The following is a 20460-nucleotide window of genomic DNA, read 5'->3' as shown; positions in this document are numbered from 1 at the left end:
TTGATGCATGTGAGATGGGCAAAATGCAACACGACCCACCCGTTTCCTCTCGTGCTTGTCCTTATTAAGGTGACCACTGGTTAATTAGCTTGAATGCACTGACTTCAGGTAAGCAATAGATAACTTGACCATCATATTTTTTTTTCTTTTAAGTTCATTCTGACTCGAAAATTAACATAAGAAAGCAGATTACTGATTTTCGATCTGGGAAAATGCCTGAGAATAGGGAGAAAACCAAGACAAGCACATGTAGAAACTGCAACTTTGAATCTATCCGAGCCTCAATTTATGAATGTGACACGACTAAACTGGTCAAACTCCTATGTGGTTGTAACCTGAGCCCTGAGCAATGAAGATGTCATTTTCAGTTGACAACAAGTGGCAGAATGGCCACACGAAGAGTTGGTTAAAAAGATGGGAAGTTGCAACTTAATTCATACCCCACAAACACAACATAAATCAGAATGCTGTATTACGACTAGCAAGGGTGCATAGACCATTTTGTTAAAACACATTTTTGACTTGGCTTCTCTTTTGATTCTTGTAGGCCTACTGTACAACAACCACCCATTTTGAACAGAGTGGGGTGGGAATTCCTTTACGAGTATTCACAATCTATCTTCCCGTGTCTCGAGTAACTAAATGAACCTATTACTGCATAAAGTATATGAATGTAACTATCTGACTCGCTCCCTGAAAAGTCTAACTGCTGGATTGAGATATCCCAGCCCATCTGGTGCAACAAATGTACCAACTCATCAGGGAGGATAAGGAGGGAGGGAAGAGGAGAAGGAGGTGTAAGGGAAAGGAAGGGGGTCGGTCGGATTGAAAACAGATCAGCAGCCCTGATGATCTCAGCACCACTGCATGTCCACAGATAGCAATTTTGCAACTAAGAACTTTGACCAAAACTCTTGCGAGTAATGGCTGGAAGGAGCACAAAACTATCTTAACGGAGAGCGAACCTTTCATTGTTGCGAGAGGTTGGCTTGGAAGAAAAAATAGGACGCGACCCTTTCTGTTCCGCTCCAAGGGCTGCGCGTTCGGGGTTGTTTTAAAACTTTGTTCATACACGTAAGCGTCACAGTCGAAGGCCATTCGTTTGTGGAACTCAGTCAGTCAAAAGTTAACATCGGACACAACGAAGCGTGAGAGCGACAGCTTCAAGTGAGAAGATACGATTGTGGAGGTAAGAAAAACTATCTTTTGATGCTGACAGCAGCACTTTGCTTTGTGTTTCAAATAGCTCGTTCTTTTATTGTAGCTGTTGTTGCATTGCGTGTCAACGCCAAGTGAGGAAGGCAGCTATACGACTTTATTGCACTTTGAATTTAGTTTACCCCCCCCCCCCCCAAAAAAAAAAAAAAAAAATCTCTTGCCATATGGAAGAGATGGTATCACAAAGCTAGTCGCCAATGCCTCGTAACTAACTTAAAACATAGTTTTTCTATTCATGGAAACTATTTCCAACAAACCGTGTAAAGGAACTGCATGCTCGCATTTGTATATAAGTTATAGTGTGTCAAAAAAATTGCGGGGTAAACATATACGTGTCCTGATTTTTTCTTTTCTGTCCAAGTTATGTTATCTGCATGAAAGATAATAAGAATAATAACAGCAGTTCCTAATTCATTTTAATGTGGCTAAGCTGAAAATAAATTAACATTTGTAATTGGGAATCCAGTAGCACATTCTGCATCACAGAGTTGTTAAATATGTGTACTTAAAGTCGAATGATTTGAAGTTTACTGTTTAGTCTTAAGCCTGAACAGTCAAACGCTTGACGTCTTTTTGAGCCCCTTCAACAGCTTTATTTTCTGCTGGCTTTCTGCTAATGATTTCAAACTCATTTTTGGACTTATGTGTTCCACTTTATATCTAGATGTATATGTCAGGTCATTTGACATACAAAATCTATCTTAAAGCACCAGATTGAAAACTAGATCAATAAAGTTCCAAAAACACGTTCTCCTATTGTTACCAAAACATTTCTCATTTATTGTGGAAATTAAGGTTTTGGCTTTTTATTGTATTGCCAACTCGGCTTCAAACTTATCTTTAAAACATGGGACATTATAACCTAAAGAAAGAGCTGCTTGGGCATAATATCATCATTTAACATAAGAAATAAAACATTTAAAAAATGTCAATTGAAATGCAATGTAAAAGGCAGCCAACACAACATGCAATCCATTTCTATGTCACCTGGTGCCATCTGTAGTCACAGTGATTTGCATGAGTGAAAGAAAATAAAGAGTTTTAGTGCATTTGCCTATTGTGAGAAATGAAGAGTTCCAACAGTTAAAGCCTGCAGGGAGTGAAAGGAGTAAAGAATGGCTGAGCCTATTCAGCTCATTCAGTCTTGGTTCAGGGACTCTGCTCTGCAGTGTTCACAGACCTATAGTAGTCATGTCACTTTCATCTTTGCATCTTTGTGTGTGTTTGTGTGCATGGTTGTATGGTTTGTAAAGTCCTGTAGCTACTACTTTCGCACATTTGTTTGTGTGCATGGTTGTATGGTCTGTGAAGTCCTGTAGCTACTACTTTTGCACATTACTGTGCAACACATACTCTGCTTTATTGATCAGCTTCCTTTTTGTCTAATTTTTCAGACAAAAGTAATTTGGTGTACTTGAGTTGTATGCGAGTGTATGTGTGTGTCTGAGGGGTATAGGCCAGGAAGTAGCCAAGTGAGAGGAGGCAGAACAGCTTTTTTGAAAGCAAATACCGATGAAGTCTAGCGTGCAGGGACAGAGAGGAGGGTTAGAGGAGCTAGCCAACACTAAAACGTGACTATGTTGGGGGAGGAGGACCCTCTTCCATGACAACCACCCCCTCCTGCTGAGTGACCTCAAAAGGAGAAGGAAGTAGAAGGTGTGCAAACCGAACCCATTCCTACCCACTACTCACTTCATTGAGTGAAGTCACGACGCCGGAGTCATGAAGTCGTTTAGCGGGCCTTGAAACAAAATCAAATTTGTGTGGGGTGGTTGAGGCCTCTGTGGTTTGGTGGGAAACTATTTGCAGTGTTATTCCGTGCATAGAGATAAAGGGCATTTGCTCCTTTTCCTCCAACATCCGTTCGGTGGAGTAAGTGTGAGCTCAATAGTTTGTAAAGTTGTAGTGTAGAAAACCTTGGTGTTGGAATGTTTCTGGTTTGCAACTTTTTTTTTGTTTCAAAAAGTAAGAAAGTAAATGCAGAGTTAATTCCATATTCAAAGTGGCACAACTTAATTTGTCGTATCACAAAGTGAAGATCTAGTATTAATTCAAGCAATAGTACTCAACATTTAGGAAGATTATTTAAACATTCATGAAAACATTTCCATCATCAATCACATAACAAAAATCAGAGGCACAAAATTTCTTCTTCTCAGATTATGGGGAACAATAAGAATCTTTTTTTGCCCCCCCAAAAATTGAAAGTGTACTTTGTAATAATCAGGTGTGGCTTAAGTATGGTTGTTGACTTGAAGTTGTTTAAAGTTTGACTTGTTTGATATACTAGTTTCTTCATCTTAGTGTGGAGTCATTATGTCTTATTACCCAGTGTGCCCTGTATCTGTTCATTTCCAAAAACAGGCCTATGTTTTTATAGTGTGCCTTATAATTCAGTGTATTTTATAGGCTGAAAAATCCTGTACACATTTTATAGAAAACAGTAGGAAACATGACACACAAGCCAGAGTGCCACATGTATCCACTTATAAGAGTGAATAAACAAGCCTGAGATGGTTGTTAGAGTGATCGGAACACCATCACATTCTTGAGTCTGGATATAAGATAGAGGGAAAAGTGATGAGGATATTGTTGCGTTGTGTACAATCATTTGTAGAGCACGTCACTGATTCATGCCCACATTGCTTTTGGCATGTGGACAGCCGTGGTTTAACAGCTGTTGTTTCACTCTCCTCAAGAAATGCTACACATTATTCCTCAAGTGTTAAGTGAAATGACACGGATCATATCCTGGATCAGGGGACTGTGGTACAGGGAGTGAAGTTGAGCACGTTTAACACTCTTACTTTTACCTCTAACCCCAAAGCAGCAATGATAGAGCACTCCAGTCACAGAAGAAAAAAATGACATTGCACAGCATTGTAGCACTGCCAAGAGAACAACCATAATGGGGTAAAAAAAAAAAGTCCTTGAAATATGGTACATTGTATCTGAAGGGAGGGTTTTATGTGCACCCAACAAACCATTTAATTTGTGCATTTCATTTTAAAACTACATACAAGTGTCTCACTACAATAATCTAAAAAGATCTGAACGGCAGACACTGACCTACCTTTTCACATACGTAATCTGTACTTGCATGTTGAAGTACTTTATAAACAACATTATTGTTGTCTATTGGCTTACAAAAGAACAATGATGACTGCAGCTCTGAGGTCTTTTGGGGAAGCGCTGCTCATGTCTTGGGAGGTCAGGTGTTTGTGAAAGAGGGTTGGGAATACACATTTCATTATCTTAGTTTAAGACAAACTCTCCAGACAATGGACAAGGAAAAATGTCAGATGCTCATTTTCCTGTCCTTTTTCAAAACAGCCACTAAACCTGGACTGTGTTCAAATAGGCTTTAATTTATTTACTCTCGTTTCTTTTTTTCCACTACATGCGGGCTGATCACATATCCATCTGCGCTTGCGCAGAAGCCCACGCCGTGTTGATGCTTCTTCCGTGGCTTCTGGCTAAGGCAGATTTCATATTGCCTGGCGACACGTTAGCTGAATTCTAATTGGCAAAAACTCTTAACATAAAACCACAGCACTGCTAGGTGCTTAACCAAATGGATATAATATGATACAAAAAGAACCAAATATGGAGAATAATTTTATATGTAAAATAAAGATCTATACTGTTGGCCCCCGGTTTACGAACACCCTCTTTGACGAACATTTCGACTTACGAACGTGGACCGCGGAGTTTTTTGTCCCCCACTTACGCACAAACTTTTCATCTTACGAACAATACGACATGCCAGCCATTGTATTCGTACATTTATTTTCGCTTAAGTACGTCAACAAAATCAGAAGTTGACGCTCATCACGGCAACGTTGAACGCTATTGCTCTTACAATGTCACAGTCACTGTCTCAGTCACGGTGTCAGTCACAGAGATGCTATTGGCCGGCGTCACGTCAATCACAGAAATGCCTATATGCTATTGGCCGAACGCCTTTATCTAGCTTGATGGCACAGCTAGTCGGGATGGAAGGAAGGAGAAAAAATGAGTGAAAAACGGAAGGAAGGAATGTTGTGAAGACTTTGCAAACTTTATCTGTTAGACATGGCTTCTAAAATTGCAAGTGGCGGTAAAGGAAGAAGTAAGAGGATGATGACAATAGAAACCAAGCAGGAGATACAAAAAAATAAAAAAAATAAAACAAAGAGATAAAAAAAATACGAAGGAGGTGCATGCATAGTTAACCTTGCTTGTGAGTATGGATGGAACCGCTTGGCAATCTTCTAAGGGCAAGACTTTCCTTGCCGGAGGACGGACCTCGCTCGACAACAAAATGGAGAGGCTTCTTCTATTATGGATTAAAGACAAGGAAATCGCTGGTGATATGTTTTAATTTGAGAAAAGTTCTTGTTTAAGAAAATAAATAAATAAATTCTGCGGGTTGGTCTCTGCTCACCTCCGTCTCCAAACAGCTCAAGTCACGTCGCCCCAGAGCATAATGTCATTTATCCTTTGTATATCCATGTTAATTAAATTAACTGTACAGTAGATTATAGTACTAATTTTAAATATGTGTGTAAATTCGTGATTGGTTTAACTATGATTTCACCACGCGTTGCCAGTCAATGTGTACGTACAATTGACCTCGATTAGCTACATCAACGAAATCATCTGCTCACGCATGACACGGTAACGCTGATATGCTATTGCTCTTACAATGTCACAGTCACTGTTTCAGTCACGGTGTCAGTCACGGAGATGCCGATATGCTATTGGTCGAACGCCTTCATCTAGCTTGATGGCACAGCTGGTCGGGACGGAAGGAAGGAGAGAAAATCAGTCAAAAACGGAAGGAAGGAATGTTGCTAAGACTTTGCAAACTTTATCTGTTAGACACGGCTTCTAAAATTGCTAGTGGCGGTAAAGGAAGAAGTAAGAGGATGATGACAATAGAAACGAAGCAGTAGATAATAAAAAAAAAAAAATAGGAAGGAGGCGCACGCATGGTTAACCTTGCTCGTGAGTATGGCCGTAACTTTCCTTGCCGGGGGACGGACCTCGATCGACAACAAAATTGAGAGGCTTCTTCTATTATGGATTAAAGAGAAGGAAATCGCCGGTGATATGTTCTAGTTTGAGAAAAGTTCCCGTTTAAGAAAATAAATAAATAAATTCTGCGGGTTGGTCTCTGCTCCCCACCGCCTCCACCCAGCTCAAGTCACGTCGCCCCAAAGGTAAATGTCATTTTTCCTTTGTATATGTTATTTAATTTAACTGTTCAGTAGATGATGTTACTCATTTTTAATATGTGTATAAAGTTGTGATGTTTTTACCTAAGGTTTTTGCACGCGTTGCATGCATTCACTAATTAACATAGGTTTGGATTGCCCGTCATAGGAGCAGTTCAAGTTCCGAGCGTAGCCGCTGAACGGATTAAGTTCGTAACACGGGGGCCCACTTTATATATATATATATATATATATATATATATATATATATATATATATATATATATGTGTGTGTGTGTGTGTGTGTGTGTGTGTGCGTGTGTGTGTAAAGAATCATCATACAACTTCAGTCTGTTTGCAAGACAGAATTTTTTTTTTTCTTTTTTTTAAGATGGCGGTGTGTGAAGACGCAGCGGTTGTTTTGTTCAGCAAACAAGTGTTTGTTTGAAAGTTTTTCCGGTCAGTTTATGCCACAATATGTGTACAGTCGACGGGTCTTCTTACACATCCGGAAAAGCAAGATTTGCCAAGCTCCAAACACAGAACTGGAGAACTCTTGAAGGGAACTGGGGATGCTACGCCGGCCTGCTTATTCACCGGACTCGCCTGCTACCCCTCCCCCGGAAAGGAGGCGTCGGAAGCGGTGCGCCAGGACGAGGAAGCGGGGCAAGCGCGGAGGTATCCGAGTTAGGCTTGAAGCTAACCCAACTCGCCCGGCCATACCATCTCAATCAATCAATCAATCAATCAATCAATCAATCAATCAATCAATCAATCAATCAATCAATCAATCAATCAATCAATCCATCCATCAAATTTTACTTGTATAGCCCTAAATCACCGAAATCTCAAAGGGCTTCACAGATGAAAAGAGGTCATGTGGAGACTTCTTTCGAAAAAAGAAGTCATACAGAGACCTCTTTTCGGTGTAAGGTACACAACAGCATCCCCTGGCAAAGCTCCCAGAAGGGTAAGGAAAAACTCAAAAACCCCAATTAGGGGAAAATCAGAAACCTCCAGAAGGGACCACAGGTGGGAGGAGCCCCCTTCCAGGCCCACAGGTTGAAGTGGATGCTGCATGTACCAAATACAGACAAATAGATACACATTTCATACAAGTACAGATAAACAATTAGATTACAGAAAACATATTGTGCTATGTAGTGCAATGATGACTTGACAGCAGGCAAAGCCATTGGGTACGAACCATCCCACATTCCAACCAAGTGGACAGCAGACAGCCGATCTCCTAACCCCCGATGGTCGATCAGCGCAGGGCCAAATGGAGGCAGATGGTCAAGTCAACCATCTATCCTTTTGGCGAACATTCAATCACTGGACAATAAAATGGATGATATCCGACTTCTGAGATCACATCCGCTCCGCAAAGCGTGGTGCCGGGATGCCACTGTAGTATACAAACACTGCTCACCTCTGGCGGAATTCATGATCGTGTCACCCCTTCTACTCGCCAAGGGATATAAATTCAATCCTGCTGGTTGCTACCTATATCCCCCCAACTAACAACAGCAACAGAAGTGCAGCGCTGAACGAACGGTACTGGGCAATCAGTAAACAACAAACAGCACAACCAGACGGCTTCATCATCCTCGCCGGAGATTTCAACCATGCTGATCTGAAAACTGTTCTTCCCATGTTTATTCAAAAAATCCATTTTGCAACAAAAGGACATAACACTTTGGACTGTGTATACACTCAGCACAAAGGAGCGTACAAAGCCATCCCCCTTCCCCTCATTGGTGCCTCTGACCACCTCACCATTATGCTAATGCATGCATACAGACTAAGAGTGAAGGTCATCAAACCTGCTCTGAAAGAAGTAAAGGTGTGACCACAGGAGGTGACCTCAGCCTTACAGGACTGCTTTGAGTCAACTGACTGGGATATTTTAAGGAAGCAGCCACCTACAACGGCATCACAGATATTGAAGAGTACACAGACACAGTAACCTACATCACCAAATGCACAGACGACGTGACCTACATCAAGAGGATCACCATACGAGCCAACCAGAAGCCATGGCTAACAGGAGACGTCCAAAGGCTGTTGAGTGCCTCAGACAAGGCCTTCAAAGCTGGGGATAAATCACCCCTTGAACAGCGAGAGCCAACCTGTCCCGTGACATTAGGAAAGCGAAACACGAATACACAAATAAGATAACCTCCCACTTCAAGGACAGGAAGAATGCACACAGCCTATGGCAGGGCATTCAGGCTATCACAGATTACAAACCTGCAACACAAAGCCGTGAGAGCGACATCACTCTGCTAACAACCTAAACAGTTTCTTTGCACGCTTTGAGAAACAGAACACCACCTGCCCACAGAAAACACCACCACCTTTGCACGGCCAGCCTCTGTGCCTGTCTTTTACCAGCCTGAGGAGGACACGCTCCGCCATCAACACCCGGAAAGCAGCAGGTCCAGACATCATCCCTGGCAGGGTGCTGAAAGACTGTGCAGAGGAGCTGAAAGATGTTTTTACAGACATCTTTAATACCTCCCTGCGACAAGCCATTGTGCCATCTGGCTTCAAAGCTGCCACCATCATACCTGTGCCAAAGAAATCCTCCCCATCCTGCTTCAACGATTATCGTCCAGTGGCACTGACACCCATCATCATGAAGTGCTTTGAATGACTATTCCTGTCACACATAAAATCCATCCTGCCCCCCAGCCTGGACCCGTACCAGTTTGCTTACAGGGCAAAGCGATCCACAGATGATGCAATCTGCTCTGCTCTCCACCCAGGACTCACCCACCTGGACAAGAAAGACTCATATGTGAGAATGCTGTTCATAGACTTCAGCTCAGCGTTTAACACCATAATACCACAACAACTCACCTGCAAACTGGACAAACTGGGCCTCAGCAGCTCAGGCTGCTGGATTTCCTCAGCCAGAGGCCTCAAGCGGTGACTGTTGGCAACAACATCTCAGGCAGGATCACCCTGAGTACGGGGGCCCCACAAGGCTGTGTTTTCAGCCCCCTCCTCTTCACCCTATTGACACATGACTGCACAGCAACCCACAGCTCCAACCACCTCGTGACGTTTTCTGGTGACACAACACTGGTGGGCCTCATCTCAAACGGCGACGAGACCCACTACAGAAAAGAAGTGGAGATTCTGACCAGATGGTGTAAAGACAACAACCCTCCTGCTAAACATCTGCAAGACCAAAGAGATGGTTGTCAGCTTCCAGAGATGCCACACCCAACACCCCCCACTGACCATTGACGGTGCTGCAGTAGAGAGGATGAGTGTCACCAAGCTCCTAGGAGTGCACATCAGCAATGACCTCTCCTGGACCACCAACACTGCATCTCTGGCCAAGAAAGCACAGCGGTGTCTCTACTTCCTGCGCAAACTGAAGCGGGCAAGTGCGGCGCCACCCATCATGACCACATTCTATAGAAGAATCATCGAAAGCATCCTACCAGCTGCATCACCGTGTGGGGCGGGAGCTGCACTGACTACAACAGGAAGGGTCTACAACACACTGAGGACAGCTGAGAGGATTATTGGTGCTCCACTCCCCTCTCTGCAAGACCTTTACACCACCCACCTCAGCCGCAAAGCCATCACAACTGTCATCGATACAAGTCACCCTGCTTACAGTCTGTTCAGCCTCCTGCCCTCCAGAAAGAGGTACAGGAGCCTCCGCTCTCGCACCACCATACTCAGGAACAGCGTTATCCGCCAGGCCGTGAGACTGCTGAACTCTCTCCCCTTCCCATCCGCCAGGCCGTGAGACTGCTGAACTCTCTCCCCTTCCCACCCGTGAAACTGCTGAACTCTCTCTCTCTCCCCTCCCCCCTCCCACACGCAGCCCCAGCCAGAAGAAACACCTAGCTGGCAGACGAACATCATACTTTGCTCATGCACTTGCAAAATTTGCACAGACTTACTGCTGCCATATTTATTTATAATTATACTTCTATTGCACTAGCGATTACGTATATGCTGCGTGCACACCGAACATGAAAATGTGTGTTGCTACGCTCATTCGCGGGACTTTGTCACGGTTGTACTTTTTATCCACTTTTTTTGTCACGCGAGTAGAGGAGAGGGGAGTGGAGCAAACTTTCTGTGCACTTTACGGTTGACCCGAAAAGAAGAGCATTGCTGAGAGCGTTCACTATTAATGTTAATATTGTGTGTTATTAATATTAATATGTAGTAATATTAGCAAGAGTCCATCATCAATCTTCACAGAAATTGACAATAAAATTGACTTTGACTTTGAAAAATGGGAAGGGTTTTTTTGTTTTCTTTTTACACTTACTGTGATGATTTGTAAGGAACATGCCATCGCCAAAATAATGTGTACAAGCACTAGTCTTTGCTTAGCTATAGCTTTTATATTATCAAATAAGATGAAATAAAAAAGGTAGAAAAAGATACATTGTCATTTCAAAGGAAACTGCCATGCCAAAATATTATGAGAAAAACTGTTGCCCAAATGAAAAATATGAACATTTCTTAGTACATTTATGTCAAACGAGAGGTGAAAACAAAAAGTTTTGAAGAGAGTAGCTAAATTGCATTTTTGCATGTTATCAGTCACAATTGTAACATTACTGATTTATTTTGAATGTATTTGTGAAGGCATGGGACAATATCAGAATCTGACATTATGATAACTTTAAGCAAAAATATCACGGCATTGAAATTACAGCTCTAAAATATACATTTTTAAAAATCTAGATATGCACTAGATATTTTGAAGGTTGAAGATTCAAATCATTAGGATTATTTTCAAGCTCCCTGTCGGCCAAGGCAGAGGAGAAGGAGGATGACAAGGTGATCTTGGCCGAGCTTGCCAGGGAGTTGCTCCTCACTGCGATCGTCAACTACGCTGGTTACCTGGCCGGGAAAGTCCAGGCCAACTCCTTTGTGGCTGAGTGCTGCAAGCAGGATCTTAGCCAGCAAGAGAAGATGGAGATGGAGCTCGTGAGGAGCAACCTGCCCTCTGTGATGTACGACGCCCTGGTCGAATTGCTTGACAGGGGAGAGTTGGAGTCCGGCCAGGCGGTCCTGAACCGGCCATCTCTCCCCATGGCCCATGTGGTGTCCTTCGAGATATTGTTGTGGGACTCTCTGATGGGCAGGGAGACAAGAAGAAGCACAGGCTGCGGTTCCTCTCCCTTGCCATGTGCACAGGGACGGATTCAGGCATTTGCTGAAGTTCCTGGCAGCCTCAAACCCAACCTTGCAGGGATACAGTTGACAGGAGGGGCACAGGTTGGCCAACACTATCTTGCCGCACATCGGCAGGTCCCTCCTCAACTGTTTTGGTGCTAACTTCTCCAAGGATGTGACTTCAGAAGCAAGGAAGAGCAAGGCCTTGGAGCAGCGGACCGGCAAGAAGAAGAGCAGGGTCACGGAGGACAGGAGGCTGAGTGCAAGGGACAGGAACTTGACCAGGAAGCTGAGTCCACAAGTCATGGGTCAACAGGCTGAAGTGATTGTTGAAGGACAAGGACCAGATAGCCAGCAAGACGTGCTGTGGCAATAGTGACATCGGAATCCAACCTAAATAAGTTGTGCTTGTAGATATAAAAATGCAAATTCTGCTTTTGCTGAGTAAAATTAAGATGTTTCTGCATGCTTTCCTAATATAAAATTTCTGGTGTGATTATTGAATGTTTTATTTGTTGTTTAAAATTTAGGTTGAAATTGCACAAAATAAAAATAAAAAATCAAGTTGCTATTTCAGGCAAAAAAATATAAAATGTTAAATATTGCTATTGCTACTGAAAATATATGTGATTATCTCTGCATTTGGTGATTTTTGTGAATCTAGCATGAAAGGAATTTATGAGGAATTTATAAACATTTTACATTTTTTATCCTTAGATTAAAAAACTATTTCATCTGGATTTTATTTGGGAATTACTTTGAAAATGTTCATGCCGCTGCTCATGGAGACTCCTATTTGCCTAAGGTGCCTGTTTTTGTTTTAGGTCGCTATCTGCTTTAGTTTTGAAAATATTCAAATTTTAAGTTTTTGAAACTAGACCCCCTACGGATATGCCCTGGGCCCCGTTTCCCGTCAAGTGATAGTGAGTAATAGTAATAGTAAAGTCTGTGATCAGGCCATCTCAGATGAGCTCAGGCCAAGAGAAGCTGGTGACATTTCCAGGTGCTTTTCATCTTTTTTTGTAGTTTTAACTTGCATTTGTAGATGGACCCATGAATTATATAAACTACGAATATCTAGACTTTCTGAACTCACTTGGCAACATCGTTTATACATTGATGCCAGAATTTGATGCCATGTTGCCAGAGGTTGTTTGATTTCGCTAGATTCTCTAAATTTTTCAAAGATATTTTGGACCATAGATCCGGGGTCCCCCAAGTGTTTTATCAACACGGACAACGCTTGAGATTTTCACTATGAGAGAGGCAATGGCGAAAATAAGGTGCACATAAAATATGAGCTTGCCATTAACGATACATCAAATAAATACATCAAATCAATATCAAACATCTTCAGTCCCATATGCAATAATTATATATCTTACAAATATGTACACGAATTACATTAATTAAACCAATCATAACTGAATTACAAATTCAATTCATTTCGATACAAAATGTCAATTAGATGCAAATGAGTATTTATCAATGCAAAACCTTTGCATATGCTAACATATACCGAAGGGAAATACCTGGAACAAAAGAAAATGCTAACAAGCTAAACGCATACAAGGCAGCACTATATAACGATCTGAAGATAAGAACTAACTAGCTGGCATGTTATCCACAGTTACAAGTTGTTGGATCAATAAACCAAAAACATTTTGGGCACATTATCATAAATGACAGCATTCTTACAAAGAAAGCACAACTTACAGACACTCATGGGCCAGATTTCACAGAGACAGAACAACGTCTGTGTCACCGACATTGAATGCGCTCGACTCAAGTCGCACCGTCCTTCCTCACTCCAAATGTAATATCAATAGCAGCCTGAGGCAATGCCAAAAAACAAAGATCAAGCGAAATAAAGCACAAATCTTTAACTGTTAAAGGATAAACTAAGTCAGTTTCAAACATCATTATTTTGGGTGTGGCCCATGTGACTCAGTACCAGTTGATCCACAAATTGGTACAAGGCCGCGGACCTGCAGTTGAGGACCTCTGCCATAGGTGGTTGGATCCCAAAATTTTTTGTAAACTTAGATTGAAAATCATTCTTAAATTATTTTACTGTTTGCTCATGTAGTTGTACATTCAAAAAATGTCTGTCAGTGAAATCTCTAAAAGACTAGGACAAGCCTAGCTGCTGAGCAGCAAAAGAGTAACTCAGACCAGCCAAGATTGACTTTTCTCCGTCAGCAAATGGAAAAGCTTGGCATACATTCTCATGCGTTGCCAACAGCATTTTCGTCGCTCAAGCGTCCCTGCCTGCTTTTTATTCATTCAGCAGCAAAGCATTGCACATTACCAGACATAACAAAAAAGGAGCCAGCCGAGCGCCACCAACAGCTGGGCCAAGGTCCAGGCTCACACTTTCCTGCGTCAACAGCTCTATCTAAGGACTGGGGCGAGATGAACTAGGACTGCATAGATGGATAGCAATGCACACTATTCTAGACAAGAAATAAGCACATAATGATAACAACCTAATATATGATTCCCTTCGCATATCCCTACGATTATCATTATTAAAACACATCAAACGATGTCGAAAGCTATTGCTTGAGTGGGAGGAAAACTACCCCAAAACCCAGTGGGAAAATGGTAGAAACCCGTCCCAAGTAAGAGCTAATTCCAAAAATAAAAGCAAAGGCTAGAGCTGTTTTTGGTCCAATACATACAGTGTATATACATCACAAACCATATCAACATCCTATGTCTAAAATCTTTTCCGTAGGTGCAACTTGAATGGTTAACATATTTGTTGATTCGTCGTCAGAGTCGGGGGTAACGGGCTGATACTCAGCCATGGCCATGGTCACTTGCGCTGCTAACCCAAACAGCATCTATGATCGCCTGTTTTGGATGGTTATAAGTTAAGTAGCATGTAATTGTGAGGCTGTGTGCATAAAAGGTGCCTCCGTGAAATCAGTCAACGTGTATACTTTATGATTTAAATAATTGAGCAACTCGATGTGACACTCACCGGAAATAGAGCACCAATTATGGCAAACGCGAACCCGCTGCATTTGGTATGTCAATCAATTTGTCTTTGTCAGGAATGCTCCAGGGCATGCCAATCGCATCAAAAATAAACTGAAGTTTGTCTGGTGCTTGGGACTGGTGGTTTGTCAGTGTTGCATTTGGACCTATGGGTGTAGTTCTCAACTATGAAATAAACGTAATGTTTATCATTGTTCCCGTGATGTCCGTCAGGAGCTGGAGATTGCCCATAACGCTGGTGGGCAACCGCTCCCTGTGAGACGTAGGCGTTGTAGGTCATCTGGACACAAGGGCGCCGCCCAGCACCAAGCAGCATGCTGCTCGGAGGACCCTTCTCCTACTGCGGTCTTTCGTTAGTGCACCATCCGTGCACTTGGGGGGGGGGGGGCTGATCCTCACTTCAAGGGACTGGTGTCGCTAGGCCCATCAACAGGAGGTTGAAGGATCTTGCACTGTGACTGGTGGATCCACCCGTTGCATCCTACAACTTTCACCGCAGTTGGTGTCGCTGCGAGCACCTGGAATGGGCCATCCCAGCGTTCACTGTCCCAACGAGGTCAGCAGCACCTTGAGGAACCCTGGTCTCCAATCAGGACCTGGGTATTCTGTGGGATAGAACACACTGGCCAGTCATTGTGCTTATGCATCTCCCTTGTGCCAAACAGTCTTTACATGTGAACTGGGATAGAACATCCACTAGGTGGCTGGTCAGGGGTTAAGTTTGGTAGTCCGTATGGTCTTCCATATACTATTTCAAATGGTGATATTGTTTTTCCTTCAGCAGAACAATTCTCATTCCTGTGGCCACAATAGGAATGCAATCTGGTCGCTGTCTCTTTATCGCTTGCATTGTTTTTATGAGTATGGCCTTGACTGTCCCATTTGTTCTTTCAACAAGCTCTTTTGATATTCATCAGTTCTCCAACTTTTGTTACAGCTTTTTTACAAAATGTAATCCATTGTCACTTCTAATTACTCTCGGACTGCCAAATGCCAGCATGAATCAATCACACAATGCTTTGACAACTGTTTTTGCATCACAATGCGCTGTTGGGAATAATTCAACCCAATTTAAGAATGCATCTAATATGACAAAGCAATGGTTCTGAAAATGTGCCTCTATGTGGTCACAAATAAACGTGTGCATTGTTCCGAAAACAGATTTAACAACATTTACAAAAAATTTTTGAGTATAATGTGAACCTATATGCAACTGATCATACATATTCCCCTGTGTTGACACGTTTAGACTTTGCTGCTCATTCAAATCAAAACTTTAGTAACCATTGTTTTCAAACTGCCAATCTACTTATTCCTTCAACATTGTTGTGCTCCTTTATTTAGCCAATATTGTTGCTCCTGTTTGGGAGCTGATTTTTGCCTTGATTTCAAGATGGTCTGTGTGTCCTGTTCATCATGAGGTGTGTCAATGCGGGTGTCAATGCGGCTGTCTTGTGCTTTGGCAACTGTGGGCACACCTATGACTGTTTCTTTGGCTGCTTTGTTTGCTAATCGGTTTCCTGCTGTAATTGGGTCGTTTCTTTTCCTATTGTGGTTTTGAAGCCGTGGTTAGCCCACACATGCCATACTGACTGTCTGTCCATATTGTAACATCTTTGCTTTCAAATATTTCACACGCTTTGATCAGCCCGGCCATTTCAGCTGCTTACACTGAACATGTCGAATTTAATGTTCCTTGAAACAAAATTTTCATATATTTAGTAACTACATATCCCACCCTTTTGCGGCCATCTTCCCCCATGCTAGCTGAACCATCAACAAAAACAACTTCTCCAGTCGGTAGAGGGGTGTCAGTCAGGTCAGGTCTTTGTTTTGTGGAAATATGGACGTGGCTTCGACAGTCGTGTAGGGCGCTGTCTACAGGTGTAGGCAAAAGTGTCACTGGGTTTAATGCTCCACATCTAACAATTACAATGTGTCCCTGTGATAAAAGTAACGCGGTGCAATATAAATGTCATGCAGGCGATCAGAGTGTGATTTTTTGTTTCCAACAACAAACCGAATAGCCTACATAGGGAGCCCTCAACGCGAGGGAGTGAAACAACACAACCTCGACTGAAGCCTCCACTTCCAATGCTGTGGCCAGCTCCCCCTTTACACATTCAGGGATTGCCCCAGAAACTGAATCCAATTCCTTCAATTAAAATTCGACTGGCCTCAGTTTCCCGCCATGCTTATGCAACAAGACTGATGCCATGAATCCCTGTTTAGCTTTCACTCTTTGCTCAAATGGTTTGCTGTAATCAGGTAGAGCTAATATGGATGAATTAATCAATTCCAATTTCACACTTTCAAATGCATCGTCAGCTTTTTTATAAATGATATCCTACATTGGCCTAGTCAATTCAAAATAATTTTTGAATCCATGTGCCACAATATCTACACAGCCTCAAGCATGACATTATTTGTCTTTTGGTCTGTGGTTTTCGGGCCTTTGCAACGGCCTCCTTTTGTCTTTCACTGACATTTCTGCCATCCTTATCTCGTTAGTTCTGCCAGCCTTCTTCCATTTGTTTTCACTTGCTCAAAATCTCTCTTGCCACAACTCCAAAATTCTTACGCATTCAATTTTGTCTTTCAACTGTCTCTTACAACCTTCTTTTCCTGTACCACAATTGCTGTTTGAAACACAATGCACTTTCTCTTCTTCATCACACCAAAATGTCTGTTTTCTTCCCTACATTCTTCTACATTTTTTCTAATACTCCACTCTCAGCTTAATAGTGAATTTATCTAATCTCTGAGTGTTGAAGTTCATATCCACACTTTTATTTGTCATATAATTCCATTTTGCCTTGCATTTTTTCAGCTGCTGTCAATATGTACAGCCTGTTTATCCATTATCTACCATAATGCTATTTGTTTTTAGAAAACTGTCGCTAACTATATCAAACAATTAACATATCTTAATTGGTTCATCCTTTTGCACAGTTGAATCTATTATACTGTAAAATCTGATACTATCATGCTAATCTATCCAAACAATTATTACGATAGCAATAACTATTGGATGGATTTATGGATGAGTTGACCTAAAGATGAAGTTAGCCTATATTGGATTTACAGGGTTTTTTTTTTTTTTTTGCATAAGGAAGGAGTCTGAATACGATGGACGCGAATGGAGCGACGCAAATCTCCACGCGACGTCATACGAAGCGGAATTTTGCCTGTCGCCTTGAAGTTAAAACATTTTTAACTTGTTTTGTGTTTCGCGTCACTACAGCCAATCAACTTCAGGAACATTCAACGTCTCACGCAGGGGGCAGGAATGAATCATGGCGGCCGCTTTGCGGTCACCGGGAGCTATCCAAAACGGCCAGCCGAGCTTTCAATACAAAACGGAGCCAAGCAGGAGCTCTTACCTGGCTTGTAGAGTGGCGGAAGGGAGAACTTGGGACAACTGGTACGTGCAGCGTTTGCTTCCTTTTTTAACAGCTGTTGAACCGTAGTTACTGTGCTAAGCTAATGATAGTACAGCATTGACAGCTCAGTATTTAGCACAGTATCGGCCACTTGATTGTGACGTTGAAACTTTTTTTTTCTTTTGGCAGACGAGTATTGCCGCAAAGCGAGGGACAATAAACTTGCTGTAGGAGAAAATATTGGTTCTGCTACATCTCAGAAAAGTGAAAGCTCTCAATAATGCTCTTCTTTCCGGGTTTACTGTAAAGTGCACAGCAAGTTCGCTCCACTCCCCTCTCCTCTCTTTGCGTGACAAAAAAAGTGGACAAAAAGTACAACAGTGTCAGAAAGCCCCGTGAATGAGTGTATCGACGCAAATTTTCGTGTTCAGTGTGCACGCAGCATGATAGGTATGATGGCACCAACCACTTTCAGCACTTAAAAACAATTAATAAAACCTTAAATTGGACCCTAAAATGAATGGGCAGCCAGTGCAAGGAAGCAAAGACAGGACTAATGTGATCACACTTTTTTTTTTTTCCTTGTCAGCAGACAGACAGCTGCATTTTGGACCATTTGCAAATGGTAGCGTGCTGACTGGTTTAGACCAACAAATAAAGAATTACAATTGTCTAATTGAGTTGTAATAAAGGTATATTATTTATTTATTTATTTAAGTCGTTTGTGGGGAGATACACCCTCACTTTTGTTAGGAGTCTCAATTGAAGAAAGCTCGTTTTGACCATCGAGCTTATTTGTTTGTCAAATTTAAAGTCACTGTTTAAAATAAAACCACGGTTCTTTGCAAAACAATGACTGTAAGACCCAAGAGTCCCAATGGCACTGTCATAGCCATCCAGGAGGTTTTGTCATCTAAATAAGATGATCTCAGTATTGCTTTTGTTTAAGGAGAGAACGTTTCCTTCCATCCAAGAGTGGATGTCATTAAGGCAGTCTTAATAAAACCTGGACAGAGACTGGGTCATTTATTTTTAACACCAGTTAACTCTGAACATCATCTGCAAAACAATGGAACAAGACATTGTGCTTTTTAAAGATGGATTCCAAAGGTAACATATACAGTGGGCCCCCGGTTTACGAACTCAATTGTTTTAAGAATTTTTCATCTTACGAACGTGAACCGTGGCGTTTTTTTGTCCCCCTCTTACGCACAAACCTTTCGTCTTACGAACAATACAACATGCCGGTCAGTGTGTCCACACTTTTTTTCGCTATGCTGCATCAACAAAAATAACTATTCTTGCATGTCATGGAAACGCAGATATGCTATTGGTCTTATAAGGTCACAGTCACGGTCTCAGTCACGGAGATGCCAATATGCTATTGGTCGATTAAGGTTTCAGTCACGGTCTCAGTCACGGAGATGCCGATATGATATTGGTCTTATAAGGTCACAGTCACGGTCTCAGTCACGGTCTCAGTCACGGAGATGCTGATATGCTATTGGTTGATTAAGGTCACAGTCACGGTCTCAGTCACGGAGATGCCAATATGCTATTGGTTGATTAAGGTCACAGTCACGGTTTCAGTCACGGGGATGCGGATATGCTATTGGTCGGCGTCACGTCAATCACAGAAATGCCGATATGCTATTGGCCGAACGCCTTCATCTAGCTTGATGGCACAGCTGGTCGGTGTGTTGTTAAGACTTTGCAAACTTTATCTGTTAGACATGGCTTCTAAAATTGCAAGTGGCGGTAAAGGAAGAAGTAAGAGGACGATGACAATAGAAACGAAGATGGAGATAATAAAAAAATACGAAGGAGGCGCACGCATCGATAACCTTGCTAGTGAGTATGGACGGAACCGCTCGGCAATCTTCTAAGGGCAAGACTTTCCTTGCCAGAGGACGGACCTCGGTCAAAATGGAGAGGCTTCTTCTATTATGGATTAAAGAGAAGGAAATCGCCGGTGATATGTTCTGGTTTGAGAAAAGTTCTCGTTTAAGAAAATAAATAAATAAATTCTGTGGGTTCGTCTCTGCTCCCCTCCGCCTCCACCCAGCTCAAGTCACGTCGCCCCAAAGGTAAATGTCATTTTTCCTTTGTATATTTATGTTATTTAATTTAATTGAACAGTAGATTATGTTACTAATTTTGAATATGGGTATAAAGTCGTGATGTTTTTACCTAAGGTTTTTGCACGCGTTGCACGCATTCACTAATTAACATAGGTTTGGATTGCCCATCATACGAGCAATTCGAGTTACGAGCATAGCCGCTGAACGGATTAAGTCCGTAACACAGGGGCCCACTGTATATTGAAAAAAGGAGAAGGCCCAAATGAAGCACCCCATAGCTCAAAGGAGAAGCGTCCAAGGAATATTGCCCCAACTGGACCGAAAAGTTTCTGTTGGAGAGGTAGTATTGAAACCACTTCAGAACAGTACCACTAACGCCCTCGCAAGTATCTAAGCGTGACAGGAGAATAT

The 20460-nt window shown here is 42.2% G+C and overlaps 1 protein-coding gene and 1 long non-coding RNA gene across 8 annotated transcripts in view; one reads left to right on the top strand and one right to left on the bottom strand.

Annotated features, from left to right (window-relative positions):
- The window catches only part of LOC148423249 (uncharacterized), a 110498-nt gene that overhangs the window by 25392 nt on the left and 64646 nt on the right, over positions 1-20460 (bottom strand). The window lies entirely within an intron of this gene.
- LOC148423248 (transcription activator GLI2.L-like) overlaps positions 826-20460 on the top strand; it is a 144722-nt gene continuing 125087 nt past the window's right edge. For 3 of the 7 annotated variants that reach the window (XM_088414567.1, XM_088414566.1, XM_088414564.1), the window contains exon 1: positions 826-1189. Coding sequence is in view for 1 of the 7 variants with exons in the window: in XM_088414560.1 (XP_088270686.1) it covers positions 17882-18009 (128 nt within the window). In the remaining 6 variants the exon portion in view is untranslated. Of the gene's footprint in view, positions 1190-17829; positions 18010-20460 lie in introns of those variants that run through there. The other 4 variants (XM_088414563.1, XM_088414561.1, XM_088414560.1 and 1 more) reach the window with 3 other exon arrangements.

Source organism: Hippichthys cyanospilos, chromosome 5 (genome assembly GCF_059441005.1).
Source record: "Hippichthys cyanospilos isolate Australia breed blue-spotted pipefish chromosome 5, RoL_Hcya_1.0, whole genome shotgun sequence".
Classification (NCBI taxonomy): Eukaryota; Metazoa; Chordata; class Actinopteri; order Syngnathiformes; family Syngnathidae; genus Hippichthys; species Hippichthys cyanospilos.
The sequence above is the reverse complement of the archived record's forward strand: the minus strand, read 5'-3'. Positions and strand labels throughout refer to the sequence as shown.